General features: G+C 41.3%; 1 protein-coding gene across 4 annotated transcripts in view; it reads left to right on the top strand.

The window, feature by feature from the left end:
- sema3h (sema domain, immunoglobulin domain (Ig), short basic domain, secreted, (semaphorin) 3H) overlaps positions 1-15,687 on the top strand; it is a 50,289-nt gene extending 34,602 nt beyond the window's left edge. The window contains exons 9-18 of one of the 4 annotated variants that reach the window (XM_030734021.1): positions 7,832-7,901; positions 11,272-11,416; positions 11,655-11,747; positions 12,040-12,169; positions 12,251-12,339; positions 12,982-13,023; positions 13,668-13,825; positions 14,305-14,366; positions 14,858-15,000; positions 15,110-15,687. In XM_030734021.1, the coding sequence (XP_030589881.1) occupies positions 7,832-7,901; positions 11,272-11,416; positions 11,655-11,747; positions 12,040-12,169; positions 12,251-12,339; positions 12,982-13,023; positions 13,668-13,825; positions 14,305-14,366; positions 14,858-15,000; positions 15,110-15,571 (1,394 nt within the window). In that variant the 3' untranslated portion in view covers positions 15,572-15,687. Of the gene's footprint in view, positions 1-7,831; positions 7,902-11,271; positions 11,417-11,654; positions 11,748-12,039; positions 12,170-12,250; positions 12,340-12,981; positions 13,024-13,667; positions 13,826-14,304; positions 14,391-14,857; positions 15,001-15,109 lie in introns of all 4 variants that reach the window. The other 3 variants (XM_030734018.1, XM_030734019.1, XM_030734020.1) reach the window with 3 other exon arrangements.
- The last annotated feature ends 6,604 nt before the right edge of the window (positions 15,688-22,291 follow it).

Raw genomic sequence — 22,291 nt, 5'->3', positions numbered from 1 at the left:
GTGCTTCAGACATAAGGCAGCAACCATACACTTTCCACAAACAGGAAAGTGCAGGGGAGGAAGCACGTCACTGGGAGAGTTTGTGGATGGTATTGAAGTATGACAGTGATGAGAGACAGAGAAACCCATCAACCAAGTAAACCTGCCATTTAAGTTTAAATGTAGATTTAATTCATTTGTAAATCCAAATACACTATATTGCCAAAAGTATTTGCTTGTCTGCCTTCACACGTATATGAACTTGAGTGACATCCAATTCTTAATCCATAGGGTTTAATATGATGTTGGCCCACCCTTTACAGCTTCAACTCTTCTGCAAAGGCTTTCCACAAGATTTAGGAGTGTGTTTACCATGAATGGCTGCTCGGCCAAGGAAACCCATTCCATGAAGCTCTCTACATACTGTTCTTCACTGAGCTCCTGAGAGCGACTCATTCTTTCACAAATGTTTGTAGAAGCAGTCTGCATGCCCGGGTGTTTGGTTTGATACACCTGTGGCCATGGAAGTGATTGGAACACCTGAATTCAATGATTTGGATGAGTGAGTAAATACTTTTAGGAATATAGTGTATAACTGAAAATGAGTTTGAAATGATGATGATGACTTTGTGAACAATCAGATGTTGTAGGACATACAAAAAATATCAATGATTTATGGGAGCCACAAACCAAAAACAGCAAGTTTGACATTTCTGGGAGACTGATGTTTTTATATACAACCGTTTTTGAACTTTTTTTTTTTTAACCATCCGCCTCCCTTCTTTAACCTTTCTTTGGGTCAGTCATCTCTTTTCTGGGTCTGTTTACCCTCATTGGATGGTGAAACCAAAAGGTCAGAAGACAAACTGGAGGGAAACATCTGTCTCACTCCATATATGAAGTGAGGATAAGGCAGCTGCACGTGTTTCCATTCCTTCATAACTCTCTCAGATTAATCTGACAAATGTGTTTCCACTATTTACTGCTTAATTGCCTCATCAACAAACACAATTTGTTTAAACTGGTTAGGAAAACATGTTTTGTGATGCTGAGGCAAATTAATCACGTTTTGACTCCTCTGTTGAACCTTACTAATCCATCACTGCTTGTCTCCAAACACTTGAAAGGAAGCCCAGTTTATCAGAAGGAGAAAAAGAGGAGACAGATAGAAGGCAAGCAAAGCGAGGAGCTGGGCTGATGGCCAGAAGAAGAGGAGGAGAAGGGGAGGAGGAGGTGAATCTAGGACAGGCAGGACGAGGGACAGAGGTTGTAGCACGTGGTGTTTAACAGATATGAGAAGGACAAAGGAAGATGGGATGGGGAAGATTAGGAGGGATATAGAAGCTGTCATCAGTGTTATTGCTATAACACTGTGGAAGAGAAGGTGAGGGAGGGGAGGGAGCAGGAGAGAGCAAGATCTGATTTAAGAGAACATTGGAAATAAATAAAGGTAGGGCAAATAAAGAAAAGCAAGGATGAATGATGATGAAGAGAGGATAAGTACCTATTACCAAAGGAAAAGCATTTTTAAAGATCAAACAAAAATGGTAAGACATTAAAAAACAGTTCCAATTTTAGCATTTTAAAGGTTGAGACTCCCAAAGTGGAAATTGCAGAAGCAAAGGCAGAAATCAATCTGCATGCATGCAACTTTTTAGTGCAACCTCCTTGTTGCCTTCAGTTGTCTGATCCCTCTGAGCTACAGTGGCCTGAAATCAACATAAAGGAAGTCACATTTCCATTACATTAGGAAGAATAGGACATTTAATAAAATCAAGTGTTGAGTGTGAAGTCCTTTAGTTAGTGTAAGAGCTGGTGCTACCAAGGTGTGTGAAAAAAGAAAAAACATAGATTGATGTAGTGGAGTGACAGAAAGGAAAGGATAATGGTCAGAGAGAGTTAGGAAAGCTGCAGGCCATGCACAAATATATTTTCCCTCTAAGGACGAGGAGGGGATGAGTGAGGTGAAGTGAATCTAAAAGGGTGTGAAAGGTGACTGAAGTGAGGCAGAGAGGGAGGAAGGAGGGAAATGGGGTTAATAGGGAAGGATGAAGCAAACTGTCAGGTAGAGACAGAGGAGGGGAAAGCGAAAATAAGGAAAAAAGAGAGAGTAGATTATAGATTTGCACTGTCTCCTGTGAAAAAATGTATTCAACTTATTGTAAATTTATATTTATTGGTGTGTAGCTCCATTCTGAAGAAAACAAAATGAACAAAAGCAGTGTATGGCAGAGATAGGGGTATCAAATGTCCTTTGTTACCACCATTGGAGAGTTGGCATCCCAGTCTGGCTGGGAATGGCAAACCTGAGTTAACAGCTGTGGCTGGAGGGTAAAAAATGTATCACAGAGAGAAATATGGAGTGTCAGAAGGAATAGGGTCAATAGCCAAGAGGGTTAAAGACCAGATAAGATGGAGGCAGGGCTATTATTGGCAAATTACTGTATGATGGAGGAAGTAAAGACAAGGAGAGTTGGCAGAAAGGTGACAAGCAAGAGGAGGCACGAGGTGGGTGTTGGTATTCAGGCTGGCTGGACGGAGAGGAAGGGAAAGGAAACAGTGGAGAAATGAGGAGAATATGGGTGTTTGCCTGAGGGGGCACTGGCCAGACAATTAGGATGAAGAGGAGGAGGAGGAGGAAGATAGGGGCTGGGGCTGGGGCTGCAGGTCTGCGGGCTAGACAAGACTATCTTCCCTCAGGGGGAAACAGCCTCATTTTGTTTAGAGAAGAAGACACAAGAACAATCCTCCAGAGAAAATAGGCCAGACAGACAGATGGACGGGGGGACTGAGGGAAGCAGAGATAGCGGGAGGGAGGGAGGGAGACTGGGAGGGACAGCAAAAGTAAGAAACAAAGAGAATGAGATACACCCAGAGGGTTTCCGGGAAGTCCAGGTGGACCTGAGCAGAAAGGTACGCGGGATGAGAACATAATGAAATGATAAAGAGATGGAAAGAAAAAGGAGAGAAGATGATTCAGGAAGAGACGAAGAAAAACATCTTAGAGTGAGGGACTGCTGTTAGTGTAAGATAGTGGTCGAGGCTGACGGAGAAAGAAGCTGTGGTGAAAAAGATAAGAAGGCATGAATCTGTCGCCTAAAACTGCAACATGATTAGAGAACAAAATCAGCCCTCCTGCTTCAGTGGTCAAACACTTTCACCTGGTCAGTCCATCTTGCAGCCAGAAGCAGACTGACCTCATATTTTCTGTGCTGTATTTGTGATTAATGCGTGTTTGTGTGTTGTGTTATCCCTCCTCTATCAAAGATTGATTACATTAACAGCCTGTGGTTTAATAAATCAAACAGGCGAGAGATGTAGGTGGAACAGCACTGAATCAGTCGAGGCTTAAACTCGTCTTGGAGCGATAAGAGTGAATTTTTGCCAAGTTGAGCTGTAAATAACTAAGACATCTTCTTCAAAGTGTGTAGAAAGAAAAATGTTGTGCTGGCTGCGTCGTCTAAATTTGAACTATGTTTTTATGTGGAGCTGCATGCGCAGTGAGACGCGAAGAAGAAAAGGAGACTGACTAACTTTCGAGCAGAAGGCACAGATTCAGAGTTTCCCCCTGTAGGGTTTTACCAGACTTTGTATTAAGTTTACTCAGTACTTTAAAAAAAAAATATTGAATGTGTTTACTTTTGCGTGCTGTGACCTCGTTTTTACCTGGCTTAAAATATCACAAAGTAAATTTGGATTTTTCCCTCAACTGGAAGCCTTCATTCTTTCTTCCATTCATAACAGCTGGAACGTTGGAATGTTTTATCTAGAGCTGTGGATGCTGGCCAGATCAACCAGTTCATTCATTTTGATAAACACTGAAATATGTCAAGTTTTAATTATACAATGTTGTAACAAATACTGTGTAGGCATATTTCATGGTTGCCATTTTGTACTGAAATAGCAGGCAAACACACGTTACTAATGATAAAGTTTCTGGTCTGTTTAGATGCAGAAAATGTACAGAAGCACTCGTGTTCACCTATTTTATATCAAAATGGCTTCTGTGAAATGAGTCGATTGCCTTGAAATTTGGTACAGCCATTTGTGTTTTCCCTCTGAATAATTTTGGGGATCCGTTAACTTCCCATCATGCAATCAACATGTTTCTTTTTTCTTTTTTTCCAGTTCTTTTTCACCCAAGATCTGTGCTAACTAGTGAATATTAGCATGCTAAATCTCCCAAAACCTGCTTGGCCCCACATTAGCATGCTAATGTTAATATTTAGCTATAAACAAATTTTTTTTTCAATCAAATTAAAATCTAATTAAATTTTTTACATTTTATTTATTGACTTCCAAAAAAATTCTTATTTGTCTTCAATGTGCCGTAAAAAAATATCTCACTTTTTATACTGAATTAGCTCAGTTTATCTGAATAAGCTGTCACCTCAGCTAAAACTCCAGTCACATAGGCTGGAGACTAGTTGGTAACTGCTTGGAAAACATCAGTCACTGTGGAAAAATAAGTAGTAAGCAAGTACTTGGTGAGTGTTTACAGGCAAGTCTGCATCTTCCATACAAACTACAGGCAACTGTGGCAATCTGCTAGCAACCAAAGCAATCACAACAAGGCTTTTGGTGCTGCTTCTTTGCAACAATTGTACCCAGCAACAGCCAGCAGCATCCAGCAACCACTTGCCAACCTGCCAGGGATACACATTTTTCCTAGCAACTGCATAGAAGGCTTTTTTTTCTACAATTACATTACCTTACAACATTACAAACATTTGTCTTGCAGTAGAGCATTAGTCTTTAACATGGTCCTGTCCACCTCTGGAGATCTAGTGTATCTAAGTCCAGTGCCGGTTTGGGTGCGCTTGCAGATGGGTTTCATCTGTTCTTTGCTCTATCTAATTGCAGTCTGATCACCTGGTAAACATGTTTCCACCAGGTTTAAAGGGAGTGTTTCTTTCATCTGTACTCTAAAGGGTTCCACCAGGCAGGCTGTGTGGCTATAAAACTGAGCTCTGTGGGTGTAGATGTGCATCTTACAATGCCCTTCTTTTTAGGCTGACTCATCTGTTCCTTGGAAAAAACTTTCATCTGAGGAGCTTTGGATGGAAGTATTGAACACTGAGCATATATATCATCCAGAGTAATAAGGCATGAAGGCCATAAAAAAAACTTTAGGACAGGTAGACACAGAGGTAACGTAAACCTAGAGACGATAAAGGTTTTGATTAATGAAAGGAGTCCATTCTTGGAAGATGTGAGAGGGGAAGATAAGTAAGAACAAATGATGGGAAAGTGGAGAGGAGGCTGTAAAAAAGATGGAGGGATGATAAGAGTAAATGTATTAAGGAGTGATAGGAAACAGGAACAGAGGTAAAATGAGAGATAACACAAGTGAGGCATCTGTGATTTAAAGGCAGGAAGAGCAAAAAAGAAGCAATAAAGAAAATGTAATAATGAAGGAGTGAAATATTAAAGGAAAGAGAGAGAGAGCAATTGGTACGCTGGAGGCTGCAGACTACCCATACTCCTCTGTTCCCTACCCTGAGGGGTCCGGTGTGTATGTGTGTGTCTATCGGTACCATGCAAGTTTGAGTCAGTGTTCCTTGCTCCCCGCAGTTTAACAATTTGGTGTGTGTGGGTGCATGAATGCGTCTATACATGCCTTTATTTCTCTCTGTGTGCTCCCAAATCTGCCACTGTGTGTGGCAGCTGCGAGTGTGTGCAGTTGTGGCGAGATGAGATTAGCCTTCCTGCCGGGCCGTAGTTCCATGGAGGCCACCTGAAGCAGCAGGAACGGCAGGAATGTGGGAACAGTGATACGCTTCGTCGTCTCCAACACCACAACAACATGTCCGCCTCTGCGTGGGAGAGGAGAGAAGAGGAGAGGAGAAGAATAAAAGTAGAGACATAAGGGGCACTCATTGAGTACTCTTTTGGTTGAACCTGTTTGTAGAGTTTCAAAAACTTTTAAAGCTATTTGCCAAAGGTAGGCAAATAGAAAGGAGCCCTAGGAGTCATGTATTTATAGATTATCACAGCCTGTCGCATGGAAAACAAAGGGCTCCATTCTCCTCCTTTGTGATGGGATGATAAAACACTCCCTGCTCTTATCTGAGACAAAAGTGCAAAACAGAAAACCTTTATTCTGATTTAAATAAACTGTGAAAGCCAAGGTCTAGTCTGAGCTGTGACTGCAAACAACTGAATCATACAACGATGAACAGAACTAGAAATATGGAGGCAAACATGTCAAAACTGCGCAAAACCTTTAGGAACATTTATTTTTTCTATGTTGTTTTTAAACACATAATATTGGCTTGAAACTTCATCACAATCTATCATAATTGGACCAGAGGAGCTTCATGTGTCAGACAATGTTTAAAATACCACATTGCAAATATATGCTCCCAGTTATGTGCAAAAAGTTATGTCCTTTTATTATCTGCCTGTTTCATTTGATTGTGAGTTTATGTCACACTGAAAATTTGTTTCTATTTTACTTTACTCTGAATCAGAGTTATGGGCATTGTGGTCAATGGATCTGTGTTTCCATTGCGATTTTCTTGTTTTATTGTGCTTTACAACACATGACATATTGACCCATTGCTTTTTATGCTATACATTCAGCACCTTTACTGTCACACATGCAGTTGTGTTCAGTATATTTCCAAAGAAAACTTTCATATGTAGGCTGGAGGAACTGAGATTGTGCCAACCTTCCACCCCTGAGCCATAATCAAAATATCAAAGTTCTTTGTAACCTTTTTAAAGGACTCACATTGAATCTGATGAGAACACAAGATACAAAGAAAGTAGTGCCATTAGAGGTTAAAAACTCCAATTAAACCTTTGTGAGATCAATTTTATAGTAAATGGCACTCATACAGCACTTTTCTACTCTACCTGAGCCCTCAGAGCGCTTTTTACTAGAAGCTTTGTCCACACACACATTCATGCAGCACTTTCTTTGTATGCCTTTAATCGCTCTCTATCGCTCACTCACGCTCTGATGAAAACATCAGAAGCAATTTTGGTTTTCGGTATCTTGCCGAAGGGCATTTTGACATGGGGAGATGGGATCGAACCACCAGCCTTCCCATTAGTAGATGAGCCACAGCTGCCCTACTTTTTTTTTTTAATTGCCACTTTTGACGGTGCTTTCAGCACTTGAAACTTAATTTATGAGTTCATTTGGTAGAACGGTGTTAAAAAAAAAAAAAAAGACCCCACAGTTTTACCTAGTATATCCAAATATGGTGTGATGGCTCCTGAGTTATCAGGTGTTGAAGACAGACAGATGGAAAGAGCTAAGAAATCCACACTCCACCTGATTACGCTGCGTGAGCGGACCACTATCAGAGCAACACCAAAGTGAGAAAAACGTACCAAATGTGTGTGTGAGCCGCTGCGTTTGAAATGAAGAGTGAAGACTGAGGCCTGGTGTTAGTGTGTGTGACAGCAGGTGTTGTTCTCCTGTGGCGGACTCAGCGCTCAGCTCTCCCACTGCGGCTGGTTATTAATGGCTACAGATTCATTACAAGCAGCCAGTCAGCCATGCTGCCAGCATGCCCGATGCTATTAGTCACACAGTCAGACTGATAGATGCACACACTCAGATACGCACGCGGGCATGCACATAATGAATACAAAGTGCCCAAACCAAACACACAAGGAAATTAGACAGTTACACAGACTCATGAGCATTGCTCACATAAATACAGACACGTAGAGTTTACACAGTCCTGTGCAACTCTCCGAAACTTCTCAGTAAGTCAGACATCATTATAATCTTTCCTGACTAACATTTTTCATTTGTCTCTTTCCATTCTCCTTTGCCGTCTTTCTCCTTGTCCCTCCTTCCTTTCATTATTATGTCTGGTTGGTCTGCATCCAGAGGACATCTTTATCCTTCATGGGAAAGACAAGAAGAATCCTCTCATCTATGGCCTGTTTACCACTTCAAGGTATGTGCCTCTGTGAAGCAGAAATCATGGGAATAGAGTAACTTCAAAAGGTGCCGTGTAAACTGCATACCCTTGTTTATGTGTAGAAAATGTCAGTATGGTGGTAGATGGGAGGGACTCCCTTCACTTTCCACTGGGTGGACTATTTTTAGAAAGACTAAAAATTTGAAAAGAAAATGAAGCACTTAGCTCAGTATTGATAAATTCCTGCAAAACGGAATAGAGTGAAAAAGAGTGGAGGAGAGGAGAAGGCATTTAGCTGCAACATCTCCAGCTTAACTTCTAAAGGCTACTTACATATCCATTATGCATATGATGGACACAGTTTCTCGAATATTATTTGTTATATAACAAATATTTTTTGGTGAGTTTTATTATGTTGCACTGGGCTTCTTGTGACTTCTTGTGGCTCCGGAGGCATGATACACTGTAATTGTTTAATAAAAAGTTTAAATGCAGTTTAAAGCCAGCTGTAAATTGAACTGCTGGTGACAGTGGGGGCTGATGAGGTTTGAGTGAGAATTTCAAACCACTAACCAGACGCTGAATCAAAAACAGATGACAGAAGCATCAAATTTTTAACTATAAATACTTGTTGGCCACACAATGACTCCTCAACATGTCATTTTTAACAAGTTTAAACATGAGATTGACACATGTAATATAAGAAGCATTTTTAATGGGACTCATTTTATAATATGGAGAAACTAAAAGTAACTCTTTCTTGTGTTTTTTTGGCTTCAAATACTGAACGAATGAGCATCTGCGCTGTCCTATGTTGTGATGACACATGATGGCAGCCAGTCAAGACAGCATCCGTGGCAGGATGTGAGTGCTCTGTGCCTCACTGCTACATGTGACACAGATGTTGATGTCACATACTGTGAGATACACACCACCCGCGGGGTCCCGTGTCACTGTGGCTCATGAATGAAACGCATTCATTCACGTGAACAGCATGGAGCTCATGTGAGCCTTCATCATCGCACCGTTATCATCATCAGTGCACTGACCGTTTCTCCACCTGTAGAGAAGCAGGACATAAGTGAGGAACCACCGGGACGCTACATATGTGAATGACAATAAGGAAATTCCCTGTATAGTAAGGTTACTGTGAAGCAGCGCTGAAATGGGTTTAATTAGAGTCCACAGAAGATCTGCTTTCTGTTAAAATCTAGGAAATTTGTGTACATGTCAGAATGAGGCATAACAAAGCAGAAGAAAAAAAATATTTTTTCAGACCATCAAAGACTAAAGAGACAGGCTCGGGCAGATGTCTGCTGAAAAACACAGTTCACAGACAGGCACTGTCTGAAAACGTGGAAGAAATTGAAGAAACATTTGTAAAATGTTATCCAGTGAGCAGCCCAACTAAAGTGGGGGGAAGAAAGTCTTTCTCATTTTCTCCACTTTAGAGAATAACACAGTTTCTGAGCTGGATGCCAGAGGTCCACAGTAGCAGCAAAAGTATGACAGCATTTGGCATGGTGGAGCAGGGAGTTGGTCTGTTTTTTTAGGTTTTGGAAAGTGTGCGGAATCTCAGCAGGGAATGGACAGAAATCCAAAGCATCACCAAGGGTGCGGTCTCCACCACAGAACTGGAGAGAGCAGGAAGGTCATTCCCTCTGAAAGGAGACTTGTCTCTCTGGTACAGTAATGATTGCACACGTGCTGGTTTTTATCCCTGTGATGAAGGCAAGTATGTAGGCTGTGGCCCTGTAAACAGTTCTTTGCTTTTATTTTTTCCCACTAATTTAATTATTTGTGATTCATAATTTATCAGACGGCAGATTCGATTAATTGTTTGTGCACTGAAGATGGTGTTTATGTATTTGTGGTTCACCCCCACTGATAGCCCTGTTGTTACATTTATTAGATCCTTGTGTAGCAGCAACGAGAGACCACAGAAACGACATTCGGTGACTTAAAGAGCTGATCGAAAAAATACCCGCTGGCAATGCAAAGTGGGCGGGACTCGAGTTAACCTTATCTCAACTTTGAGGCATGAGAGCACTACCAATGAGAGCGAAGGGTACCACTGATTGACATCTGACAGGGTGGTAAATACAGTAGAAGGTTACCTAGGCAACAACAAAGCACAATGAGCGACTTGTTTATGCCTGTGTGGACAGCCCTTAAGACATAATGCAGCATACTGCCATCTCATTTTTGGCAAATGTGATTTATGTAAGATTTTGAATGTAAATTTTTATAGTTTTATTACACAAACATCCTCAAGATGGACTATAAATGCTTAAACGTTTAGTGGTGCAAAGACAGACATGGTAATTTGAGTTTACAGCAACAGAATGACCTACTTGGCTGTATTTAGAGCAGCTCCTTAACAAGTGAAACCAGAGATAAGCATAATTCCTTTAAGATTAGTCAGATTAGTTGTTTTTGTACGGTCCATAATTCCATTGTTTAAAAATATTAGATGCCATGAATCTACTTTAAAGCTATTTGAATAATACAAAATAATTTACTTACAGTTCTGAACACAAATAAGGGAGACTGGGAGCTTCAGATAAAGCAAACAAAAGCAGAAGAAAGCCTAGAACCAAACCTCCGAAGGCTTCTTTCATTAAATTCAACCAGTCCATGAAACTAATGGACTTCCATTAACTCAGCTAATAATTATTAAAGCAGCACAGGACTGAGGTCTGCTCGAGTGGAGGAGAAAAGTGCCACCGTGCAGATGAGCTTTCAGAGCAAGTCACTTATAAACAAAACAGAATAATCTGAGGGGAGAATTTGTGAACATAGAAGCGACATCTCCAACTTGGAAAAACACAATTTAGAGGCTGACATGAATGTTTTTTCCAATGTCACGGTTCGCTGTTACGCTTTGTATGATTTGACATCTGAACGCCTCAGTGGGACCTCTGACATTTCTGTTGAGGGCGAGGGGAAAAAAGCTTCTCTCGAAGACGAATATCAGTGTATGAAATGAGGGACACCACCCTGATTCATCATGAAGTGGCCTTTCTATCTGTTCTTTTTCTGCTTTGCTGGAATCTTTAGCTCAGGCATGCTTCGCCACAAATCTCCCAGAAACTGCGATCTTAACTGCAGCGGATGGGATGTGTTACAGTGGGGACCGATGTGCTGAAAGCAGCACATTCAACCAGGCTGGATTTTTGGGTTGGAGCACATTCATTTAATTGATGTGTTCAAGCTGGGAAGCCACAATGAGTCACAGCTCCTAATACAGTATTCCATTTACTGCTTAAAGACCATTGCAATATATCAACTAAAGTAATCAAAGACATGTTCTGCTTATGTTTTTATTCGTGCTGGGTGGAGGAACAACGGATAGAATCATTTTTGATATCTGAGCGTGCTCTCCTGTCTCTGCTGCTCTCCTTAGTGATATCCTGAATGGTTCAGCAGTGTGTGTTTACCGAATGGAAGATGTGCTTCGAGCTTTTAAAGGGAACTTCCTGCATAAGGACGGGCCTCAGTATAAATGGGCAGAATTTCCAGGCAAGGTGCCCTATCCACGGCCGGGAACAGTAAGTTAATACTCAGAACTCCGTCCTCATCTCGATATATTTGTATGTGGATACCCCCTTTAATGCATGAGGTGACTTTTTGTAGTTTTCTAAAAGCAAATGGTTAACCAAGGTAACATGTTTGCAATAGAGTATACTGCATTTGATGTAGGGCCATTTAATTCAACAACATAATGCCTCATTTCCATATAAGAATGCTCAAAATGACTGGAAGCATTGTTCTCTCTCTCTTTCTCAGTGTCCTAGCAGCAGTGCATATGGAAGCTATAGCTCGACCAGAGAGTATCCTGACGACGTCATTTTCTTCAGCAGAACTCATCCGCTGCTGCAGGTTCAGCTGATATTTCACTTTATTAAATTAAGCCAATTTAGCTTAATTAGATTGCCATATTTTACAGCAGGTCAAGTCATTTTTTTTCTCCCTATTTCTGTCTAAATTCTGAAGTGAAAGCAGGAAATTAAATTAGCAGGCAGTCCCTGCCAACAGGGCACCGCTTCATCACCGAGAATATGAAACCTTCACAGTAATACTGATGAATAACATGACTGGGTGAACAAATGTGTAAGTCAAAGATTTTACATTTAATGTGATGCAATCTTGCTTTTTTTTTTTTTTTTTGCAGGAAAATGTCCTGCCGCTAGGAGAGCGACCCCTCCTGGTCAGAGTGGGTGTTCACTACAAGTTCAGCAAACTGCTGGTGGACAGAGTGGAGGCTATCGATGGCACCTATGACGTCCTGTTCATCGGCACAGGTAGGCCGCGTGATGGTGAAGGTTGACCTTTTGAAGTGTTTTTCATAATTAAGTGTGGTGATTGCTCTTTTCTGTCTTCAGACTCTGGACTGGTGTTGAAAGCCATCCATCTGCCTCGGGAACACGGCCAGAGTCAGGAGGTCATGCTGGAGCAGATGCAGGTCTTTCAGGTACTGCAAACTGAACCATAAAACAGTGAATGTTTCAGCAGATTTGTTACAAGCGTGTGTATTTTGTATTAGAGCTCACTGTTCCGCAGATTGAGTTGATTCTGTTTTTTAATGAATTTTTCATTTCTTTGCATTCTCCATTTATTCCTTCTCCATCAAATTACCTCTCAAAACTAGGTCCAAATGTGCATTATTGTCACAACATAATGCAGCACAGACTTTTCAAATTAGCCTGCGCAACAACAATACATGCAGACATGGTGTGACGAATTCCATATCTATCCATACCATATGGAAATGAATGGAAATGCATGCATTTCTTTGAACAATAAGGTAAAGCATGCATGCACTTCTGCCAGATACAAAGACCCCATTCTGCTCTGGTCAATACAAAAGCAGCTATGTACATATTCTACCGCTAAAGTACTACATATACTTACATATAAAGTGCAGTAAACATCTATCTATCTATCTATCTATCTATCTATCTATCTATCTATCTATCTATCTATCTATCTATCTATCTATCTATCTATCTATCTATCTATCTATCTATCTATCTATCTATCTACTTGTCTGTTTTCTTTGCTTCAGTATAAACCTGATGTGTTTCTCACTTTTCTTTTTCTGTCTCCTTCACAGCACAAATCACCTGTGACAGCCATGGCGCTCTCAAAGAAAAAGGTAACAGATGAGACACAGAGAGAGACTTGCTTTCAAACTTCCAAACTCCTGCACTCACACACAGTAACATCACACTTCTCACTCGTCTCTCCACCTTGCGTCTCCAAGGACAGCTTCATCACCAGTTGCTATGGTTACCTCACCTCAGTCAGAGCAGTAATGAAGAGATGCCACACACACATGTGCGTACACACACACACACACACACACACACACACACACACACAAATGCACCTTGCATTATTAAAACAGTTTGGGATTCATGAAGAAAAAGAAACCGCAGCTCGCTCACACAACCAGACACACACTTCAAGATTATAAAAAGCAAGCATCGCCACATTTTTCTCTCTCTCTCTCTTTCCCCACACACAAACACGCACTCTCCGTGGCCACACACTGACATTGTTGCAGTCTGAGTTGGATTTGTGACTCAGAGAGTGGAGATGAATCTGTTTTCTTTCTGTTGATTGTCAAAGTGTCAGTGTTGTTGAGGAGTGAACTTCATGCCCTTTTTCTCTTGTGGCTCTCCCACATTGTTCCTCCTTTTCTGTTCCTTGACCGTTTCTCACCCTGCTCCCCCCCCTCCCAAATTGTTGTTTTCTCCACCATCTATTTCAATCTTTCACGCACCCCCTCTCTTCTAGCAGTGGTTGTTTGTGGGCTCCAAGGAGGGTGTGTCTCAGCTGGCCCTTTACCAGTGTGAGCTGTACGGTCAGGCCTGTGCTGAGTGCTGCCTGGCCAGAGATCCCTACTGCACCTGGGACGGACATGCCTGCAGCCCCTTTATGCCTACCGTGCGCAGGTAGGGATGACGTACCAGATCTATTTATCCAGACAGCACTGACAACATGACACTAGATTGAATTTCTCCCTAAAAGTTGAACTTATTTTATTAGGAAAGGAATAAATGTGGAATCAATCTTCCGAAATTTGATTTAAACCACATTTGTTGATAGTTTGAAATGTGGCTCGAGTTACACCTTAGCTCAGATTTTTCTGATTACATTTCAGGCATTTTTTCCACATGATTAAGATTTTGTTCCTTTACTAAGTATCACAACTGGCCATAATATCCACGACTGGGGTGTTTATAGTGGCATCCTGACCTTTGCTCCAGTGAGCAATTTGATTCTGCCAAGTGAATTACGCATTTTACTCCTAATACGATTAGCACATGACCTTTCCCCTAATACCTCTCTCATGTATAGATAGTTAGCCCCACTTTGTTAAGTAAAATCATCATTTTGCTGTCCGTTCTGTCTAACATAAGTTTCTCCACAGGAGGAATGCACGTCATTTAGGAGAGGATGAGGATCCACTAACTCAGTGTGTCAGACAGGGAGGTGAGGAGCTAATGAACACATTCAGTACGTTTGTTTTAACGGTTGAACAAAGTTCAAGCTATAGTGAGTGTATTTCATATTGTTGTCTCAGTTTCTGTGGTGCATTTGTCTCAGCAGTTTCAAAGTTGTCTGTCAATGCTTAAGATGCATTTCCTGAAACAACTCAAATATGCAGCAAAAAGAAACACTAAAGACATCTTCTTGTATTCTGGTCATTTAGTCACAGCTCATATTGAGTAATTACTGGCTGCATGCAGCATATGCAAAGTAATAAAATCCAATTCAGTCTTATTTATAAGGCCCCATTATACAACACTGTCAGTCCCTCAGTAAGGATTCAGAAAGCTGGAGTCCATTCCAGCTAAGACTGGTGAGAAGCAGGGTACGGTACAGGCTGCCATGGTGTCACAAGGCACATATCAGTTTAAAACTATGGAAAATATGTCAATATTTAAAATATCTTTAACCTGTTCCATCTTTTCTCTCATTAGCTGGGCTGCAGGTGGAGGCAGAACAGAGGGTGATGATGGTTGCAGAGGGTAACAGCACCTACCTGGAGTGTCTGCCTAGATCGAGACACGCTGCTGTTACCTGGTACAAACAGGCCGGAGAGAACAGTGCTGAACTAAACCAGGTGCAGTCACACGTTTTACACTTTTATTTGTGGTCCAAACCTTTTTTGTTGGGTTTTGAACCATTTTATTATCCACATTATAAATTTCCTCTACAAAATCTGTCATCAGGTAGTAACTGGTGACCAGATGGTGGTGATTGAGCGGGGTGTCCTGATTCGTCGAGCCGAGCTGTCTCATGGCGGAGTCTACCATTGCCAGGTGGAGGAGCACGGTTACCACTGGACTGCGGTCAGCGTGCGTCTCGCTGTGTGGAGCCCCTCTGCCAATCGACTTCTGGCTTCCTGGTCGGGCTCATCCTACCAGAGCGCTGGAACCCAGCCGTGGTACGAGGACGTGATGGCACTGATTCGCCCAGCAGACCTGGGCCAGCACTGCAAGGCTCTGGGATACCGCCCCCCGCGCAACCACCGTCGCCATGGTGACACAAAGGTGGAGCTGAACAAGGAGAAAGAGAGGCACAAGCATGGGGGAGGAAGAGGAGGAGGAGGAGGAGGAGGAGACGGAGGAGGAAGAGCAGCGGGGAGGAAGAGCAGGAGCAAGGTGCAGCAGAGGGCGCCGAGGAGTGCTTGAGCGTGTGGCTGAGCAAGAGGGCAGATTTACAGAGACTTCAGCAACTACACGCGCACGCGTACACACACACACACACACACACACACACACACACACACACACACACACACACACACACAGTTTACACACGAATGCACCATGTACACATACACAGTTAACTTATACACTGAGACACACGCATACTGTATGTACAGAGACTACTTCATGCGCATGCACTTATCTACAAACAAAAAAGGCATCCTTTCATTATAGAGACAAACATTCAAGCTAAGCTACAGATGAATGACTGAAGTATGTACAGGACGAGTTGGACAGCAAGGACTGTTTCACTGGGACAAATGACTATATGAATGAAAAAGCAAAAGAATACCTTAGGTTGCATAGCGTGTTGAATGAAGGATGAACGCCATGCCCAGATCCCTCAGTCTGACTGACTCTGTGTCATCACAAGGACGTTTGAGTGAATTCTTTGGATTTGGATGCTTTACAGAGGAAAAAAAAAAAAAAAATCAGAGGCTTGTTCCAAAAGTTGATTTTTAGCATTTGGAAAACTCATCCAACCCTTCTGTCCCTTGAAGGACCATACTTGTGGTTTTGCATGTTTTTGCCCATTAATTAGGAATCACAGCTATTCCCCCAAAACAGAGCAGATGTTTTTAAGATTGATTTCCTACCTTCCAGGCAAAAAACTGGCTTCCATTTATTCTGTTGTGGAGAAAGAGAGACTTTTCTTCAAAGTCATGTTCTTGAAGTTGAAGAAGTGCTTTTCAAGTACTTTGTAAAATGATTGTTGCGCTTAAATTTCAAGGACACTCCTTCCCCGGACATCCAGGGTTTAATTGTCAGACTGCTTCTTTGTTGTTGTTGGGAAGAGAACAACAAACTGACAGAGGGGCAAACGTGTGTTTGCTGAAAGGGAATGGGTTACTCTAACTGTTAAATACTATTCAAATGTCAATGGAAAAAAGGAAAGTGGCGAGTTTGTTCATCTTAAAATTTAAGATGTGCAGCAGTGATGTATAATTAATGGGCTAAAACAACCAAAACAGGCTATTAGTGATCAAAGTAATTGGTTAACTCAGCAGCAACTTTGATTATTTTGAGAGGCAGCAAATAGCACTGATGAGTTTAAATTTTTTTCACTTAATGTGTATATAACATATAATCCTTCAGACAGTTTCCCTGCAGTAAGGGCTTTGTTGGTTTCTTCAGATAGGTGGGGTCTGACCACGAGATGACTGCCTGCGACCGAGGAGATGAAAGGCAGAGAAAAAGCAGGACGCCAGCTTTGATGAGGTTACAGATCAGCTTTCCCAGGACATTAGTGTTCTGTGTTGCAGCCGTGCAGACCCACTCCAGGAGATGTTTCCATTATGCTCTCCTCAGTGTTTGCTTCTGTAATGTTGGCTTGTTAAAACTCATGGGCATAAGCTGGCACTGGTTTTGTGCCACGACACAGAGAGCGGTTTAGTTTAGGTGTGGGAACAAAGTGAACAAAAGGAGAAAAAAAAATGAGTATGTTGTACAAATTTAGGAAAAAAGTTAAGAGCACCAACTCCAAAAGAAACTTCCCTTTCATAATTAAATGTCCTCAGGTGGTCTAAAGCAAGCTTTCTATCTATTAGGTTATCTTTTAAAAAGTTGAGAGTGAAGAATGAAGATTTCCCACTATTGTTGATTTGCAGCATGAACAGGAGGAGGATCTGCAAGAGGATCGAACTGTAAACTGACCTAGAAAGAAACTCTGTACAGAAATGCATGTTTCTCAACCCACTGGTGAATTTGAGTGGATTAGACTATTAAAAAAAAAGTGGCGTTATATAGTATTGGTTCTGCAACCCCAGCTGGTAATGACATCTGACTGTAAATTGTGAAGCAGGCCCAGTGGATCATAAAGAAGCCTTTATTATACCAAGCTGGAACTGGAGAAAGCGCTAAACAGGACTGGCGTCAAATGGACTGTGGCCAGTGGGATTTGAGTGACTTCAGTGAGGCAGTAAATTGTGACTTTGTTCTTAATGTTTAAATGTTAAACGAACACGGCTACTTCCACCTCTATTTAACTTTCTTCTCTGTGCTATTTATTATTTTAATCTGGAGTGAGATGACTTCATCTGGGCGAAAACCTGATGCTTATTTGACGTGAATGTGTTTGTTGTTCTGTCTTTGTATGTATGTCTGATGTCCAGTTGATGTACCTTCCCACAATCAAATTTGTGTGATGTTTCTTCTTTTCTTTTTTTAATCTTGTCCATCCTTTTGGCACCTAAAGCAAACACTACTTCAAGTCTGAGGCAGCAGGAACTAAATGTGCATTTAAAATCAGATATTTGTTTCTTTGTTTTTCTTACAGTTGTCGATGTTTCCCATCAAGCAGTACAGCTGTTGTTGGCAGGTCCCAGTGCATGAATTCTAGTTAAATCATTGTGAGAGAAAGGTGTGGCTAAAGGTCAGAGCCTGACAAATTTACTAAATTAAAACTTAATTGAATTTTATATGCTATACTGGAAGCACGAGCATTTACGTGCATGGTTAAGCCAGATAATAACTGCCTCAGATGCTGAGCACACATTTCTGCCTGTAATATACACCATGCAGGATCCTACTCTCTTTCAGGATCTGTGTGTCTCTGTGTGTGCTTGACATTAACGGGATCAGATTGAGAGTAGCTCAAAGAAAGTTCAGAGGCTGTGCCACTAAATCTTGCAAATGTGGAACTCTGCAGTTGATTGGAGACACATTTTGATGCTATAAGAAGAATAAGCCAGAACAACGCAAAGCACAGAGACCCCACAGATAATTAATATGGGTTTGGCTTCTTGGTTTCTTGGCTCTTAGCTTCTTGGCTTGGGCCACATGAAAGAAGTCACCAGCGCTGAGCTCCTTCTGAGTTTAGTTCATAAGGGAGTGTGTGACACTGAGTATCTGTCCAAGTGTCACACAGCCAGTTCTTAAGAATAAACTTGTGTGTGAGTGTAACACTGCAGCTGTAATCTAAAATCACATCAGAATTTGGCCTGTTGTTAAGCTGCTGTTAAACACCACATTTGGAGTTAAATAGACTGCTGGGGAAGGTACTGTATTTTGATTTGTCACACAGCTCTTTTTCTAGCAGATTTCTTGAAATATGTCCCCGGGGCTTACTATTTATGTTCACAGCTGGCAAATAATCATTATAACAAAACTCATTCATGAATTCATTCACTTCAATGGCACCAAATCACAACAACAGTCGCCTCAAGGTGCTTTATACTGAAAAGGAAAGACCCCAACAATCACACGACCCCCTATGAGCAAGCACTTGGCGACAGTGGGAAGGAAAAACTCCCTTTTAACAGGAAGAAACCTCCAGCAGAACCAGGCTCATGGAGGGGCAGCCATCTGCCATGACTGGTTCAGGGTGAGGGGAGAGATACAGGACAAAAGACATGCTGTGGAAGAGAGCCAGAGATTAATAATAATATGTTGATAAATATTTTGCTTTCTCATCACATAATATTGTGCTCTATTTGTAAGCATACTGCCAGATTTTCACTGAAGCTGCCGAATGTTACCACCATGATCATGTCTATATTGTTAATTTTCTCAAAAACAATAAGCACAGACTTAAGTAGCTTTTGATGCGCACCCCTTGTTGTTAAACATGCAGGGTTTCTGTTCACATTTTATGATTCAATCACGATACATAATAGCATTTAAAAGAGCTGAGTAATGGAGTTACAATCAGGCCATTTGAAGCTAGTGTCACTAGCTAGCTAGTTTAGCTTAGTATAAAGGCTGAAAATAGCAGCAGTGCAGCTATACCCTCAAACAGCAGTGTGGTAAATGGACATACAGTATAACCCCAGAGACACATGGAGATGGTACATATAGGCTGGAGTTCTGCTAAAAAAACAAAAAAAAAACAAAACACCACCAGTCAAACATGGCAAAACTTTCAGCTCTCTTTTCGATGCTAATTTCAACTGCTCTGCCAGTTTATTTGAATTTCTATTCATGAGATCCAACAACCTAAAAACACAAAACTAACTGTGCTTGTAATGACCCTGCCGTGTGGATATTGTGTGTATATGTGAGTGTGTAACGTGTATATTTTATGTCAGAACCTAACGCTGCACAAGTTAGAGACAGAACTCCAACGAGACGTTTTTATGGAGGCCCATTTTAAACATTTAATGTTGCAGAGCTGCTCCTCATTCATTACAATGGCCTCACTCTGTTATGCTGTATTTACATCGGAGTGCCAACATTCATCTCTTGTGATTTTTCCAGAACGACTTCTCTGCAGACGGCATGAAACTGTCATCAAATGATCTCCTCTCATGTGCAGAGACTTTGTTTTTCTTTTTGTAAATATGTATAAAGGTCTGCTTTCAAATGAGCTCGTGTTTTGTGGTTTAGTGTGCCTATAAGAAAAATAACCTCATTCTGAACTGCGCACAGATTCATGCAACACTGTCAAGTGAAAGCCATGTTAGTGCATTACAACTCAACAAAATTTACAGCAACATGAGCACCCTTTGAATGTTCTTTTTCAACATGCTTTTTTTTTTTTTTTAATCTTGTGGTTTTGTTTTCACAGAGGTTACTGTTACAATATTAAGCTTGTGCTTTTAAATGATGTAGTTTGCAAGTGCTGAGTAGCCAGGTGGAAGTAATGGAAAAATAATTTAAGCCCTGTCCCAAACCCCAGGGTTTTTCAGCCTTTTGAGGACACGTGTCCTTTTAGCAGAGCGGGCAGGTTTGGACGCTCAGTGGTGCATAGTTGTACTACAGGCATTCATTCCATTCCTAGCTATGCAATTTTTCATGCACTCTGTCCATCACTGGTTTCACTCCAAAACAGTAACATACCATTCAATACCAAACCACCATCTGTCTCTGCCAAAGTGACCACATACGCTGCTTTCTCATCAGATGATAAACAACTAGTATGCTGAGCAGTCTCGATCGGTGAAAGATGCGTTCCAGCCGTGCTCAACATCTTTGCTTCTGCTGTTTGTAAACCCTTGAGATAACAGAAGGGTCAGGAATGCTCTGCTTGCCCAATAAACAACTGTGGCTTTTACTTAGATGCACTTTGGAAGCATAAACATGGACAAGACCTGAGAAAATTTCAGTCCAAGACGTGGGTCATCACAGAAATAGAAAATCATGCATTTAAATAAAGTTAGAGTATTGCAATCCTGTATTTTGTTAAGAAATAAACATCCACTTTCCAGTGTTTTTAAAAAGCTTCTCAGGCTGACAAAGTTGTGATTCCATAATTATATTTTATTTACTTTCTTATTAGGCTGTACAGTACAGCCAAAAGGTATCATCTGGCCACGCAAACGAGGCCTCGTAACAGTAATTACAGTCTTTTTGACGACGTCGTGTCAATTTACTCACGTCATGCTATAAAAAACAAACTCTGTGAAGTGGAATTTTTAGAAAACACTTTTTTGTTTTTGGCATGCGAGCAGCTGAAACTCGCTCTGACTGTGACTTCATCTTTTAACAAAACATTTACCCAAACATTTTCATGCTCTTGTGCGGACTTTCAAAAACTACATGTTTAAAGGAGAATCGAGGAAATACTGACACCAAAATGGAAAAAGTTAATAAAAGATTCTTTTTATCCACCTAATTACATCTTTGTACCATAATATCAGTTTGGTTGTCTTCTATGTTTCCGCCACTGAATTTCAAGCTTTTTTCTCAGGAGTTTGAGGCAGTAACTCGAAATTTTGAGATAACAATCCATCGCCTTGTTTGGAGGTGAGCACATTTAACCCCCCCAAAAAAGTGTTTTTCCATTGTCTTCAGACCTACTACAAGTGTTTTGTTTTTTGTTCTCATTTTCACAACAGAGGATCAAACACATCAGAAATTGCTTGACTTAAAAAAAGAAACCCTCCAAGTGACATTTTCACTAATCTTGCAGTGTGATGACAACTGTGTTTGGACCTAAATGTGGGCGCAGTCAGTGAAACTGATGTTTTTTTCTCTTTCTTGTACCTTAAAGCACAAAAATAAAATAGATTTGGAATAAAACCCAGAGAAGCCTGAGATTCTGAAAATCACAGAATTATTTCACAACCATACTTCTGGAATTAGATTTCATCCATCCATCCGTTTTCTTCCACTTATTCAATTCAGGGGTGCGCGTCTGTCATGGGGCGAGAGGTGGGGTACACCCCAGACAGGTCGCCAGTCTGTCGCAGGGCTCACACACTGAGACAACCATTCAATTTAGACTCACCAATTAACCTAACCCTTAGACTGTGGGAGGAAGGCTGGAGAGAACCCATGCAGACACGCAAACTCCACACAGAAAGGCCCCAGCCTGGATTTGAACCCAGGACCTTCTTGCTGTGAGCTGACAGTGCTAACCACCACACCACCCAAATTAGATTCTCTGGGTAACCAATATGATGACAAGATTTGAGACATGTGGTGACCTAAATTACTTTCTATTTATTGGTATTTGCTCTTCCCTCCAAAGGACTTGATAAAAACACGGCACGCTTGGACAATGTACCAAAAACTTTCACAGGCTTTAAAAAAAAAGTAAAAAAAGTACTCAGAAGGAGAAACTTTTACATTTGCCACACAGAATGACTCATCTACCCATTAGACCCTCCCGCTGCTCTGTGAGCAGAAAGACGTCTTTTCACCATTTTGCTCATAAAAGAGTCTTTTAGGTGTAATAAGGGGGTTTGTGCACTTCGCCACAGT

The sequence above is a fragment of the Archocentrus centrarchus genome, chromosome 7 (assembly GCF_007364275.1).
Source record: "Archocentrus centrarchus isolate MPI-CPG fArcCen1 chromosome 7, fArcCen1, whole genome shotgun sequence".
Classification (NCBI taxonomy): domain Eukaryota; kingdom Metazoa; phylum Chordata; class Actinopteri; order Cichliformes; family Cichlidae; genus Archocentrus; species Archocentrus centrarchus.
The sequence above is the reverse complement of the archived record's forward strand: the minus strand, read 5'-3'. Positions and strand labels throughout refer to the sequence as shown.